Below are 13,304 nucleotides of genomic sequence, written 5' to 3'. Positions count from 1 at the left end.
CGGGTTTGGCGGCAGTGACGTTACTGTGGTAGTAATTGTCCATGGTAAGGGTGGTGTTAGTAAAGGTAATGCTGGTGGTGGTTGTGGGCTTGGAGTGATGGTGGTGGGAGTGGTAGCGATGGCTATGGTAAGGTGGTAGTGGCGGCGACGATATTCATGGTGAAATTTTAGAATGAAGATTTTGGCCTAAGTAAATCAGCCATCCATAATAAAAAGACGACTAACTTTTTAAGAATCATTTCCAATCGTAAACGCTTTATAAAAGTTCATTGAAAATCAAAATGCCTCTAGGCGTGTAAAGGTTTGTATGTTTTGTTGCTAAATATAATCGCAAGTGATTTTGCTTTTTAAAGTGCTTTTCGAACCATTTTATAAGTATTTCCAAACAAATACTATTAAAATCATATCCAGAACGAATCTGTGCTATCTCCAACGGAATGACAAAGGGCTCAATATGATCCACTTGTCGCAAATACCCGTATCTGGTTGGCTAAATGAAAATCTTGAAAGAAGATTCTTGTTCACGGAGCCCACCCGTGTGAAAAGGAAAGAAGGCTGCTAAGTTGGACTTATTTTATGTAATACGGTTCTAGAAATTTGTAAATCGTATCTATTTATCGTATATTGTACGGTAAAAAATTATTTAAAATTAAATACAAACAGTAATTGACAAAAATTGATCGTATAATATATGATAAAATACAATTTACGAATTCATAGTATCCTCTTCAAAAAGATCCGGAAAGGATCTGTTGGGTGCACCAGATATCATGCACCCGTAGCAAGAAAGCCGCGGGTTTCAAAGCTTTTTGCTGGAAATCGGACGGTCCATCACAAAAGCTTAGGGGTATATTTGTCATTTCATATTGTATAACGGGTGACCTTGTCTTGTGTATATAACTGGCTTTCCCGGCATGCCTGACGTCTCTCCTTTCTAATTATTCGATCCCTAATTTCAAAAGAAGTATATATGGCTTCTTCACTTTCAAATCTCCCAAACCCTAACCCTAAACGTATCCAGAAATTCAGTTAGTTTCGCCCGATCTTCAGTCTGTACACTGCTAGGGTTTCAATTCAGCCCCAATTCAATTCAATCGCAATGGCGCCTGCGGCCAAACCTAACAAGCAAGGCACAGACGATTCCGAGACGCCGTCGAACAATCTCTGGGTTGGAAATTTGGCGAGCGACGTCACCGACGCCGATCTCATGGACCTGTTCGCCCAATTCGGTGCTTTGGATAGCGTCACCTCCTACTCGTCACGGAGCTACGCCTTCGTGTTCTTCAAGCGCGTGGAGGACGCTGCGGCGGCCAAGGAGGCATTGCAAGGTGCCCTTCTGCGCGGAAACCCTGTTAAGATTGAGTTTGCCCGACCGGTTCGTATTGATCTTTGTGCTTCGTTAGGTTTATTTGGTTGTTTTTGTATGATTTTTATTGATTGCTTTGATTTTCGAACAAGAAATTCGTGTTTATTCGATTTCAATCAAATTGTGCTTATCATCATCATCCTATCATCATCATCCATCATCTATGCTCCCGATTTTAAAGACGAAGAGTATGAGTGATACGCTTATTTGATTAGAAGCTTAGGAAATTTGCGCGTTTTTCATTGCCCCTCTCTTCGGAATTGGGAAAGTTTCGCTTACGAATCTAAAAGCCTCAAATTGTTGAATTGGGCTTAAACAATAACATTTAAGGCATGAAAAAACATAATCTTTAATGGGGAAACTGAGAAGTATATGGATGCTGATGATGTTCAGCTTCCTTAATTTCTCAGAATATATACACAGTTATGATTTAAGTTGCCCTTGTTTTGCAACACTGTATGTTCTTAGGCATCCCATTCTAGAGTGCTTAGCATCGATAATTTCCCTTCCAGCGTGGATGACTTTGAGGATAAGAAGGATATTTTTAATTAATCATACATCCATTGCTAAGATTTTTCCCTTTATTTCCTGGAATCTGATTCGGTGTAAAAGTTTAACAATTACCAAGATATGTGTTAGTGTGACCAATTGGTTACATAACCAATTTAAGCCTCAAAACTGCGAATCAGATTTTACATCTGCGGTTAGGTCTCTGCCTAAGAACTTAGTAGTAGCTTCGCTTTTTTACTTTAAATATTCTTCTTCTTTTTTCCCCCACGGGTAGGAGTGATTTCAAATATTATTGTGACCTGCATATCAGACGTACAAAACATTTATACAGATGCTCAACTCAAAATTTTGAATCGATGTTAGTTAGTGTAAGGGGGGTTTTAACCAATACTGAAGCACCAAACTCAATATTTGTGCACACACCAATCTCAAAGGATCAGTTATGAAGATTTTGAGGTTCAAAAACCATTGAAAGGAATCCCATAAACATGTCCAAGCTCCAAAACCGCGAAACAATGCACAACCTGAGCGTTTGTTGGTCTCTGCGAATGATCAAATACGACTCCAGTAACATGATAGGTGATTAATTGAAATCCCCTTGTCCAGATAGGTGATTCATTTCAACCTAAAGCGCAATACAACATTATGAACCAGCGTCATTGAGTGCGAAAGTTGTGTTTCAGTTTCATATTAATTTTTAGTACCAAAATAGGCTTGTTTCAATTTCAACTTGAGCACCAAAATTAATATATGTGCACCCACACCAATCTTAGTTGTGCTTTAGTTTCAATGTTTGAGGTGCAAACACAACTGAAAGGATTCTATAACCATTGCCAAGCTCCTAAACTGCGAAACAAACACCGTCTCCTATGAATCAAACTGTGAAACAAACACTACAGCCTGCGGAAGATCAGTTATGATTCCTATGTAATGATTTGAAATCTTATTTTACCCTCATTGACTGTACCCAAAACTTATTACCTCGACAAACAACTCAAACGTTTACCAATGCCAGTAAGCGCACAAAGGTGTGTTTCTGTTTCAAGTTAACACCAAAGTGTTAGGTGTTTGTGTACACAAAAATCTCAATCAACCTTTGAGGATGGAGCAGACCGGATCTAACAATTCTAGTTTGATGGCAATTTACTAGGAACTAAGCTTCACTGTCTTCTTTTACCACCCATATATCGTACATTTGCAATCCATTGATTTTTATCAGTTGAGCTTATACGTGTTTTAATAAACGAGTTAATAGGAGAACAAAGTCTTGTGAGAACAAGTGTTGTGGAAAGAAAGTTACAAAATGATTGTATAATTTGTATTAGTTGGATCAGATGAAACACTGTGCATCTCTCTCAAGTTTTTTGTCTTGCAACAAAATGGTAGTCCCATAACAAAATTGACAAAGAGAAATTTAAACAATCGTAGGGATAGCAACATTGTGAAACAGATGTAGATATCTCTCCTATGTACTTGTATTGCGCTTTAGTCTTGGTCACACTTTAGTTCTTCCTCTGCTTAGCAACTGTCGTACAAAGTGTTTTTAATCCTGAGATCACTTTGTTTCACACTTTATTTGTTTATCCTTGCTTGAAATAAATTTGTGCACCTTTTACATTCTTGGGAACCTGAAGTTTGTGGTTCTTATGTACTTGTATTTACAGGCAAAACCTTGCAAGAATCTATGGGTAGGTGGAATTAGCCCATCTGTCTCAAAGGAAGAATTAGAAGAAGAGTTTTGTAAGTTTGGAAAAATGGAGGACTTCAAGTTCCTTAGAGACCGCAATACTGCATTCGTTGAATATTTTAAATTGGAGGATGCTTCCCAAGCAATGAGAAACATGAACGGGAAGAGATTGGGTGGTGACCAGATACGCGTTGATTATCTTCGATCACAATACTCGAGAAGGGTAAGTTTATTATTCATAACTTCAATGGTATTTCCATGGGTATATTATTGCAGTTCCAGGACTTTGTAGGTTAGCAGAAATTTTGCAAGTGAAAATTAATTAGAGAGCAGTTATAGGCTCTCTGCGTGGCAAATTCAGTGTTGTCTGGTGTTGACACTTTGTTTTGAAGGATTCTTTCTAGTTCTATGTGGGTGTCTTAAGGACATGACACTCCCACCTGAGTAACAATGCCAAATATATATTACACTTATTAAATGGATAGAAGGAATTCGCCATAATTACTTAAATTTCATAAACTTATAATCATTTTTTTTGTTTAAATGGAAAAAAAAAAAAAAAAAAAAAAGAATAACTAAGAAACAATTGACCTAGGCATGGAAACTCCAGTCATATTATCAACAAGAATTTGAATCAAACAATCAGGAGAAGCATCTATTAACAATCATTTATTGATCAGTGTTTTTTGATTAATGCATTTGCATATTCACTGTAAAATGTCCGGCTTCAGTTACTTATTAAAACACTTAGTGAAAATGAACAATAGTTAAGTTTCGTTATATTTTCATATGTAAAGAGTTTCTGGTTTCCTTTGGTCTTTTGAACAGGAACAGCCTGACTACAGAGATGGACAGTTTCTGGCCAGAAACATGGGGCCTGCTGATTCTCATAAAAGACAACAGGTGAGGAATAAGTTGCATATAGTGTTTCAACTACAAATGGTAAATTCTTACAATGTTGATTGTGTGTATATTTGTTGCTTCATAAGAACTATTTGTCAGCTGGTTATGTCACACAAGGTGCATCTTACCTCCAATAAATAACTCAGAGTTGTAGACTTACCTTTTGTCCCTAGGGTCTGATTTATGCTTTTTGTGGGCTAGATAGAAAATGGAAATCCGTGTGTGAATTCCAAATGGGAGTAAACTTCTCTGTTGTGATTATTTTCTCTTAACTTTTGTGTCATGTTGCAGTATTCTCAATCTTCCGGGGGACGAAAAGGTGACAGTCAACCCAGTAATGTTCTGTGGGTGGGCTATCCTCCTTCTGTGCAGATTGATGAACAAATGCTCCACAATGCCATGATTTTGTTTGGTGAGATTGAGAGAATTAAAAGTTTTCCTTCAAGACACTACTCCTTTGTCGAATTCAGGAGTGTGGATGAAGCTCGGCGGGCCAAGGAGGGCTTGCAAGGCAGGCTTTTCAATGATCCTCGGATTACAATTATGTTCTCAAGCAGTGGGCTGGCACCTGGGAAAGAATACCCTGGCCCTTATCCTGGAGGCCAAGGACCTAGATCAGATATGTTATTCAATGAACATCCTTTTCAGTCTTTACCGATGGACATGTTTGGTCATAACCGTCCAATGATGTCTAATAATTATCCTGGAGCACTACCACAAAATGGCATTCTTGGACCAAATGCTCCAATGAGGCCTTTAGGTCCTCAAGGTAGGTTTGACCCTCTGCTTTCAGGTCCAGAACTTAATGATTTGGCATCGCTTCATAATTATCAAGAAGGAAATTCCAAGAACCTGATGGGTCCCAACTGGAGGCAGCTGTCTCCTCCCACACCTGGGGCCGTGTCTTCTCCTGCGCCTGGTAGTAGGCCACCCACGAGACCTGCATCTAGTGCATGGGATGTGTTAGATGCTAACCAATTTCAAAAGGATGCTAAACGATCAAGAATAGATAGTCCTTTGTCCATGGACGACCCTCCATATCAGTTTAGAAACGTTGATGACCATGGATTAGGGTTCGACTCGTCTTACGGACTTGGTCCGGTAATTGATGGAGGTGCTTCCAGACCATCTATGAATGTCCAAGGGAAGAATCGCCTTAGTCCAGCTGGTGTAAGGGTCTCAGTTGGAGGGCCTCCTGAAAATGATTTTATATGGCGTGGAACTATTGCCAAGGGTGGAACACCTGTTTGCCATGCTCGCTGTGTCCCTATAGGAAAAGGAATACGAAATGAGCTGTGAGTACAATTTTCCTTTCATCTTCTGTTTTTTATCATTTTCTTTGGGGACTCGTATGGCATAATTTCTTTGTTCTACTTAGAACATGTACATGGATTCCACTGCGCTATGGTATTTGGATAAAAGTATATTATCAAGTTACCAAGACTATGAAACCATAGTATTTCACGAATGTTCATATTTATCCATGCAATATCAGCTTTCTCATGATTATATTGGCAACCGTTTCCTATTCATCCAGTTTTACATTCTCAGTATTTTGGAAACTAAATTATTGTTTCAACTGATGTGCCAAATGATGTGTCTTGAAAGAGGGTCTAGGTGAACTTGATCAGACGACTTACTTCACACTTAGTAAAATATTGTTTAGTGTCTAGGCTTTTTTTCTTTCTAACGCATGTTCTATGACACCCTTTTTTTATTTATTCAATGTATTTTAAGTATGGATAGATGAAGCCATTACTATTAGCAGTTTGTCTACTTTATTCCAGAAGCCCCTGAAGCCCTTCCCTTTTGAACTTAATAAGACTATTAGCATAGAAAATACAACAGTCATCTTATTATTAATGTGAAACATTGACATTATTATTTATTTATTTATTTATTATGATCTTGCCTTCCGGAGCTATCTATCCCAATGCTTTAAACTTTTCTTCTTTATGGTTTTGCAAGTTTACAGTTTCAAACTAATACTTCTTACCCTATCCTTCACCCTATAGAAATGATATTTGAGTTAACTCGTAATCATGCGTTCCATATGTATTTCAGTGTGCAGGTAGATAATGTATAAACCAAACAACGTTTTTTGTTTTGTTTTTTGATTGGAACCAAACAACTTGGTTAATAACGTTGTTAAATCCTTAATATGATTACTAAAAGCACTAAAATGGGTTCAGATTTGCTAATATCTCTCTTTATTTTCAAATTGTTTACAGACTCAATGATTTTGGACTTCAAAAAATATTTATTATGATTCTTTCGTTCTTTTTCTGGATAATCTTCAAAAATAAACTTAGTTGCCCCTCTTATCTTATTATATCAGCATGGGTTGTTTTTGGTGCGTGTAGAGAGAATTCTCTTGTTTGTATTTAATTTAATTGTTTTCTGTTTTGCAGTCCTGAAGTTGTTAATTGTTCGGCTAGAACTGGACTGGATATGCTCACAAAACACTATGCTGAGGCCATTGGATTTGATATCGTTTTCTTCTTGCCAGATAGTGAAGATGATTTTGCTTCCTACACTGAATTCCTACGTTATCTAGGTGCAAAAAACCGTGCTGGTGTTGCAAAGTTTGATGATGGGATGACCTTATTTTTGGTGCCTCCTTCAGATTTCTTGAAGAATGTTTTAAAAGTTGCAGGCCCTGAACGTCTGTATGGTGTGGTTCTCAAGTTTCCACCAGTTCCTAGTACTGCTTCTATGCACGAACAGATGCAGCCCATGCCACCTTCACAGTTTATAGAAAGACAGCAGATTCCGTCTTCACAAGTTGAGTATAGTGTAATCCCACCGAAGGAGGATCATATTTTGCCTATGGATTATAACAGGGTTTTGTATGAGGACTCAAAGCTTTCTGCAAAACCACTGTTTCCACCAACTGGCGAGTCCTCTAGAGTGCAACCGCAAGACTATGCTTCTAGTAATAGTACTGCAGTATCACAAGCTGGAGTTGCTTTAACTCCTGAACTTATTGCCACTCTGGCGACTTTACTGCCTGGAAATGCACAGCCGTCTGGTCCAGAAGGTGCTAGGGTACCAGTATCCTCAGCAGCTAGGCATTCATTTCCTGCTTTTGCACCTAGTGAAGTATCTTCTCCTGGATGGAAACAAGATCAACAAATTTCTGATCATACCGGTCATGCATTACAACAATTAGGTAATCAGTTTAATCCACACGAACAGAATCATTCACAGTACCAACCTTATCCATCTGTTCCAAACTCATCCAACCACTCTGCCCCACTAGCCCCTGGTATCAACCAAATCCCAGACTCTTCTACCAGTCAGCCCTCACAGTCTGCAAATTCATCTAGGCCTTTGAATAACTTTACAATCCCTTCTCAAGGCGGACAAACTATTGGACCCTCTCATCTCAACCAGCACTATCTGGCTGAAGCTCCTCTTGGTACTCAGAAAAGCTTTTCAGCACATGGAACAGATACTTCTGTGTTGTACAATCCACCTGTTTCTCAGCAACACAATAATTCTATGGCCTTTTCTGGTCAGACTTATGGTGCTAATTCGCAGTCTCAGACCTTTTTGCCATCAGCGGCTGAAAAGGTGAACCCAGAATACCCAAATCAAATGCAGCAGCTTCAGCCTTCACTTGGGGCTGGGGCTGGTCAGAGCGCCCCAGATGGTGAGGCAGACAAAAATCATCGGTATCAGTCGACGCTCCAATTTGCGGCTAACCTCCTCCTTCAATTACAGCAGCAACAACAACAGCAGCAAATGGGTAGTCAAGCGGGGCGAGGGTCTGGAAGTCAACAATGATAATTATATCCCCGTATAGGTATTTTTCTGTCTCTGGCTTATGGTTAGTTTTTTTTCTTTGCATATGATTAAATTTTATGTGCTAGTATGTGTTTTATATTAATTAATGCCATATGTTTAGCACATATTTCCTAGGGCGATTGAACAATATGTGATGTGTCTATTTTTTACTGGATAGGCTTTGCTCTATGTCCAGTGACTTGTTTGCGTATGACTTTTCTTTGAATCAGTGTGCTCCTAGAGAAAACCACATCTTTTGGAAGTATTAGTCGGTCAATTCATGTGTTTGTTTTTTTTCTTTGCATATGGTGAAACTTATGTGCTAGTATTTGTTTTCTCTTACTTCACGGGATAGATTTAGCGAATCATTCTTCTGGATATCGAACTATGGTGTAGTTCCTGGCTCTATAGGCATCCACATTCAGTTATTTGTTTGTGTCAGTCAGTGGCGGAGCATGCAAGAGACCAACATTGGCCATGGCCCCTACAATTTTTGTAAATGTTTCAATAGAAGGTATAATTATATGAAGCCTTTCAACTAAATCCTGCAACGTGGCCCCTCCAAATTAAGGTATAACTGTCTAGGTTCTCTTCCCAAATGTTTTACACCAAATAGGTTTTTTTTTTTATTTTTAATAACACCAAATAGTATTATAATATAACCTTTGTTTTTATCACCCCTCTGCCGAAAATAATTTTTTTTAATAATATATATACACATGTTAATGTGTAATTTGTTATCAATATGCTTATCTGACAAAGATATCAACATGCAAACTTCAACTACAATATATTTCATCCAGAAAAAAACCACATCAATTTTTTGTGTTACATTCTTCAATCACGTAGTTTTGATTTTTCTTGTCTTATATATTTCATTAGGTATATGATTTTAACCTTGAATTGTCTTACTTGTGTGATATGGTTTTGAGAATAATGATTTTCTCTTGTCTAGATAGTATTTTTGATGCCCCTTATATGGCCCCTGCTACCAACGTTGTCTAGCTCCGCCACTGGTGTTAGTGACTTGTGCTTTTGAATGAATGTGTTTTTCTAGAGAAACATGCATTTTGAAAATTCTGTTAGTTGGAAAATCTATTTGCTTGCTTTCTTTTCTTTTCATATGGTGTAACTGATGTGGTGGTATTTTTGTGTAATTAAATCCTTAGGTTTTATCACAGCTTCCCTAGGAAGTAGAATTGCAGAACTTTTTATGGTGTGACATTTCTGGTTGGATAGGCTTCCTGCAGGCATATTTGTATTCAGTGATTTGTTTGTTGATCGTGGTTCTGGTTTCATCAGCAACGTTTTCAATATTGTAGTTGGCTCGAGAGTGTTCATGTATGTCTAGATATTTTTCTTTCTTTATTCATATAGATATTGTGGCGATTTTGGTGGGGAAGATGTTTTTCAGTGGGGTCTATTACTAGGATTGTTTTCATAGAATATACAGATATTTGAGGATGTGAGGGCTGAAGAGCTGGAGAGAGGCTCATTTTTTGGGCTTCTCTGTGTGTTGGTGTCAGCAAAGTTTAGGAAGAGATATGTAGCTTTGGCACCATGAAATTGACTTTGGAGCTTTTCCATTGGACTAATATAATTAATGGAATTATAATATTTAGGTATCTGTTGCAATCATGAGCAAAGAATGGTTTCTTGTAAACTGGATTGTTTGATCGCAAGCATGCAAAGCAGATAATAACTATGTTTCATAGCACAGGAGTTCTGTTTGTGGTGGGTTGTAAGATTGAATTGTTGTATACAGGGATATAGACTTTTTATATCAAGATTTTTAGTGTCTAATATATTCATGTTTTCTCTTTACCCAAAATATATTTATACATATAGGGTCAGGATTGGGGGACACTTTTTTCAGTGATTCGAATTGTCTATTTTTTAAATCATCATTCATAGATCACCCTTGTAAAAAATTGGACAAATCCAAAACCATTAAGACATTCATTTGTAGTGAAAAAAATGAACAAATACGGTTTAGCAAAGAAACACTAAAATGACTACCATTTAATCCAACGGTCATATGGTTTTGGATTTTGGTAGACATGATCTTTGAGGTAAGACCGAAAAGATAAGACGGTTCGGATCGTTGAAAAAAGTTATAGAGTGGGCCCTGGAAAGTGTGTCGACATGTGTGTCCCCTGATCCTGACTATATATATATATATATATATATATATATATTCATGGTTTCTATGTAAGTTTGGACAGTTTTGCTGGTCTAGTACTCAAGTGTGTTTCCTAAGGGAAAGTATTTTCTTCCTCCTATTTTGGTGCCGCTGCCATTGTCATTACTAGATCTTTTTTAGTACATGTTTTCCTTAGTTTTTTTCTCTTTAAGAATACGTGTTTGCATATTTGGTCCAGTCAGTTGTGTTAGCAGTGTATGTTACACTTGTTGATATTATTGACAATTTTCTTGTACTTATTATATTATTCCCGTGTATTTTTAATACTTTATGTGCATCTGTTTATTTTTGTTTTTCTGTTTGAAACTGCTGTTCTTTTGCGGTAATCATCTCAGTAGTTTGTTGTCTTCCCGATTGAGTGCATTGTTCTTCATATCAGATGGCATGTTTTTCAGTTATAGCGGTTTGTAATTTTATGAAAAAGAACACTGTATTGGAGTATTTTATCTTCTTTTTTCCCCTTCAGTATGCTTCTACCATGCAGTACGAGTTAATTTTTATCTGTAGGTTAAACTCATTCGATATAGCTTACTTTCTTCTGTCATATCGAGGCAATGGTCTTGTCCGACTATTATCTGACCTTAGGGTGTCCTTTTCAACCCTGTCAAATTGTAACTATCAGATGTAATTATGTTCTGTAAGAGTTGTTTGGATATTTTAGTAACAAATGCAATTCTTGGTTGATGAATATCTCCTTAGAGTTGCATCTTCTCCTGCTAACATAACATGGTAAACTTTTAAATGGCATTCAGGTCATTCCCCTTATCAATTTCCGCTCGATATAGGCGTCAATATGGTCAGCTATCTGCTATTTTAGATGATAGTGTCCTCTCAAACAAATGACTTGGTATAATTTACATCATAAAACGGCAGGACATAAAGGCTAGTATGTAATTTTGGATAGAGATTTGTTAGGCTTCCAAAATTGTTTAGTCTCTCTTGTTTTTCCGGATTTGCGTTTGTGAGAGGTTTCAAACGTGTAACAAGCGTCCAAACTATGTAAACAAGTAAACTTAACAAACTGAATTATAAGGATACAAAATTGGCCCAATGGGTTCATGTTAAAAGCTATTTCATGGTGAAAAAGTTGACAATACGTTAGTGCAGTAAAGAAAAACGCATAATAGTCACCTGTGGAACGTTAGAGGTTCATCTTAAGACTTGCCTCCTGTGACAGGTTAAAGTTCAGCTGGTTCTATGAACTCTGAATCCTTCTGGTTTCCTCTGTGATAATTTGATGGCCTCATAAATTCAGGGAAAAAGATAATTGCCGTGTTCTTGAAACGGTACTAGGCCGAGCTTTCAGCTCCCATCCATCTGATTCGATTCTATGCAGTGTCTTGTTAATTTGTTGGTGCTAATTTTGGCATGTATAGGAACCTATGAAAAAACTTACTCTCATTTTCCCAGGATCTCGGAGATCATACACACATTTTCGTTTTTCCTTGTTTGTTTTGATTCTGGTTTGAGTGAAAATAATAGATGATAGCATACCGACAGTGTTGAACATCAAATATTCTCCGTTGGTGCAAACATTTGTAGACTCTGCTTTTTGTGTCGTGTAATTCATGTAGGCTGTAAAGTCACCAATTCTTTGTACTATGGTGGCTTGGATTACTCTCTCTCTAACCTCACAAGCCCTCAATGCGATCAACATTTGCAATTTTCCTGCAGCAGTTTCCAACCGGAACATTTACACCCCAATCCGAATTTCCTGCAACATTTGCAATTCGAATCCGAAATTTTGAATGAAACGCTTTGCCCTGTCTATCTTGTGAACAAAACTTGAGTAGAAGTAGATATGATTTACCAGAACGGTCAAGCAAATTCAAATGTTTTGCTTACATACTGATGAGCATCATTATCTTCCGTTGGGTTCGCAAATCTGTTAAATAATGTCTCATTACTTGATATACAAGTTGATTCGACCACTAACCACAGCAACTAATACGAAATTTTGCACCAAATGGTAGATGTGTTTTTCATTTACATACTCAAGGATCGTTTATCTGTTCGCGTTGATTTCAGGGTTTTAACCAGCGTTTCCCTGTCTATTCGGACTTGTAGGTTCGTGTTTACAAGGTGTTCGGAGTAGAACGGATTTTCGCGTTATGGACGTTCGTTTTGCAATCGTGAAAAGAGAAGAGGTTCCTTCCGAGGAACTCAAAATCCAGGAGATATTTTGTACATGCTTGAAATCACGTTTGGCTTTTGTTTCGAAAGGTCGACATGCCTATTTTGTTAATTTTTTGTTTCAGTTTTTGAAGCACATACAAATACAATGATGTTGCCCTAGTTTTTTGGTTTTTCTTTTCCTAGAGTGTAGCTTCTCAGATTGTTAGTATCAACCTTCGTATATCTTTTAATTGAGCACTTCTTGTATATCTCCCTCTCTCGTTTTGGCTTTTAAGGGGACATTGACTATAGCAGATATGCCACCTCCTATGCACACCTCTTATGCACCCAAATTCGAACCCTTTTTTTGGCAGTTTATTTATCGATGTGTGTAAAATAAAGATTAAAAGAAAATACTCTTAACAACTTACGACTGGTTAAATGGTGCATATGTCACGTACGGTATTTGGCCCAAGCTAAATTCGAGCAGGCGACACTTCACGTTACTTCTAAAGCAAAAGGTAACTGCTTCCAAGTCTCCAAAATTGATTTGAAAGGGAAGGGAAAAAGAGTGAGCTACAAAGTTCAGTAATAATTGAAAACCGAAATGATAGCTCAATAATAAAGTAGCTTGAAACCTAACAGTTGAGTTCCTTGGCTTAAACAAATCACTCTCAAACTCTAACCTCTCAGTTTTGGTTCTGAAATAAGTAAAAATGGGCTGAGAGAAG

The 13,304-nt window shown here is 37.6% G+C and overlaps 1 protein-coding gene across 3 annotated transcripts; it reads left to right on the top strand.

Moving 5' to 3' along the window:
* The first annotated feature begins 933 nt into the window (after positions 1 to 933).
* On the top strand, positions 934 to 12,882 carry LOC137722492 (flowering time control protein FPA-like). Of its 3 annotated transcripts, none has more exons than XM_068461508.1 (6): positions 934 to 1,375; positions 3,541 to 3,786; positions 4,398 to 4,466; positions 4,758 to 5,761; positions 6,878 to 8,274; positions 12,526 to 12,882. In XM_068461508.1, exons 1-5 carry the CDS (start codon positions 1,100 to 1,102, stop codon positions 8,253 to 8,255), a joined length of 2,973 nt encoding a protein of 990 aa, XP_068317609.1. In that variant the 5' UTR covers positions 934 to 1,099; the 3' UTR covers positions 8,256 to 8,274; positions 12,526 to 12,882. The 3 variants fall into 3 exon arrangements, with proteins under 3 accessions (XP_068317609.1, XP_068317607.1, XP_068317608.1); XM_068461506.1 differs by having other exon boundaries at positions 4,392 to 4,466; XM_068461507.1 differs by having other exon boundaries at positions 4,392 to 4,466; positions 12,487 to 12,882.
* The last annotated feature ends 422 nt before the right edge of the window (positions 12,883 to 13,304 follow it).

This window comes from Pyrus communis, chromosome 17, assembly GCF_963583255.1.
Source record: "Pyrus communis chromosome 17, drPyrComm1.1, whole genome shotgun sequence".
Taxonomy (NCBI): domain Eukaryota; kingdom Viridiplantae; phylum Streptophyta; class Magnoliopsida; order Rosales; family Rosaceae; genus Pyrus; species Pyrus communis.
This window is presented reverse-complemented; position numbering and strand designations above follow the sequence as displayed.

Coding starts and splice junctions, on each gene's coding strand:
- LOC137722492 (XM_068461506.1), top strand. CDS start 1,100: ATGGCGCCTGCGGCCAAACCTAACAAGCAAGGCACAGACGATTCCGAG. Junction 3,787..4,391: donor GATCACAATACTCGAGAAGG/GTAAGTTTATTA, acceptor TCTTTTGAACAG/GAACAGCCTGACTACAGAGA. Junction 5,762..6,877: donor AAAGGAATACGAAATGAGCT/GTGAGTACAATT, acceptor TCTGTTTTGCAG/TCCTGAAGTTGTTAATTGTT.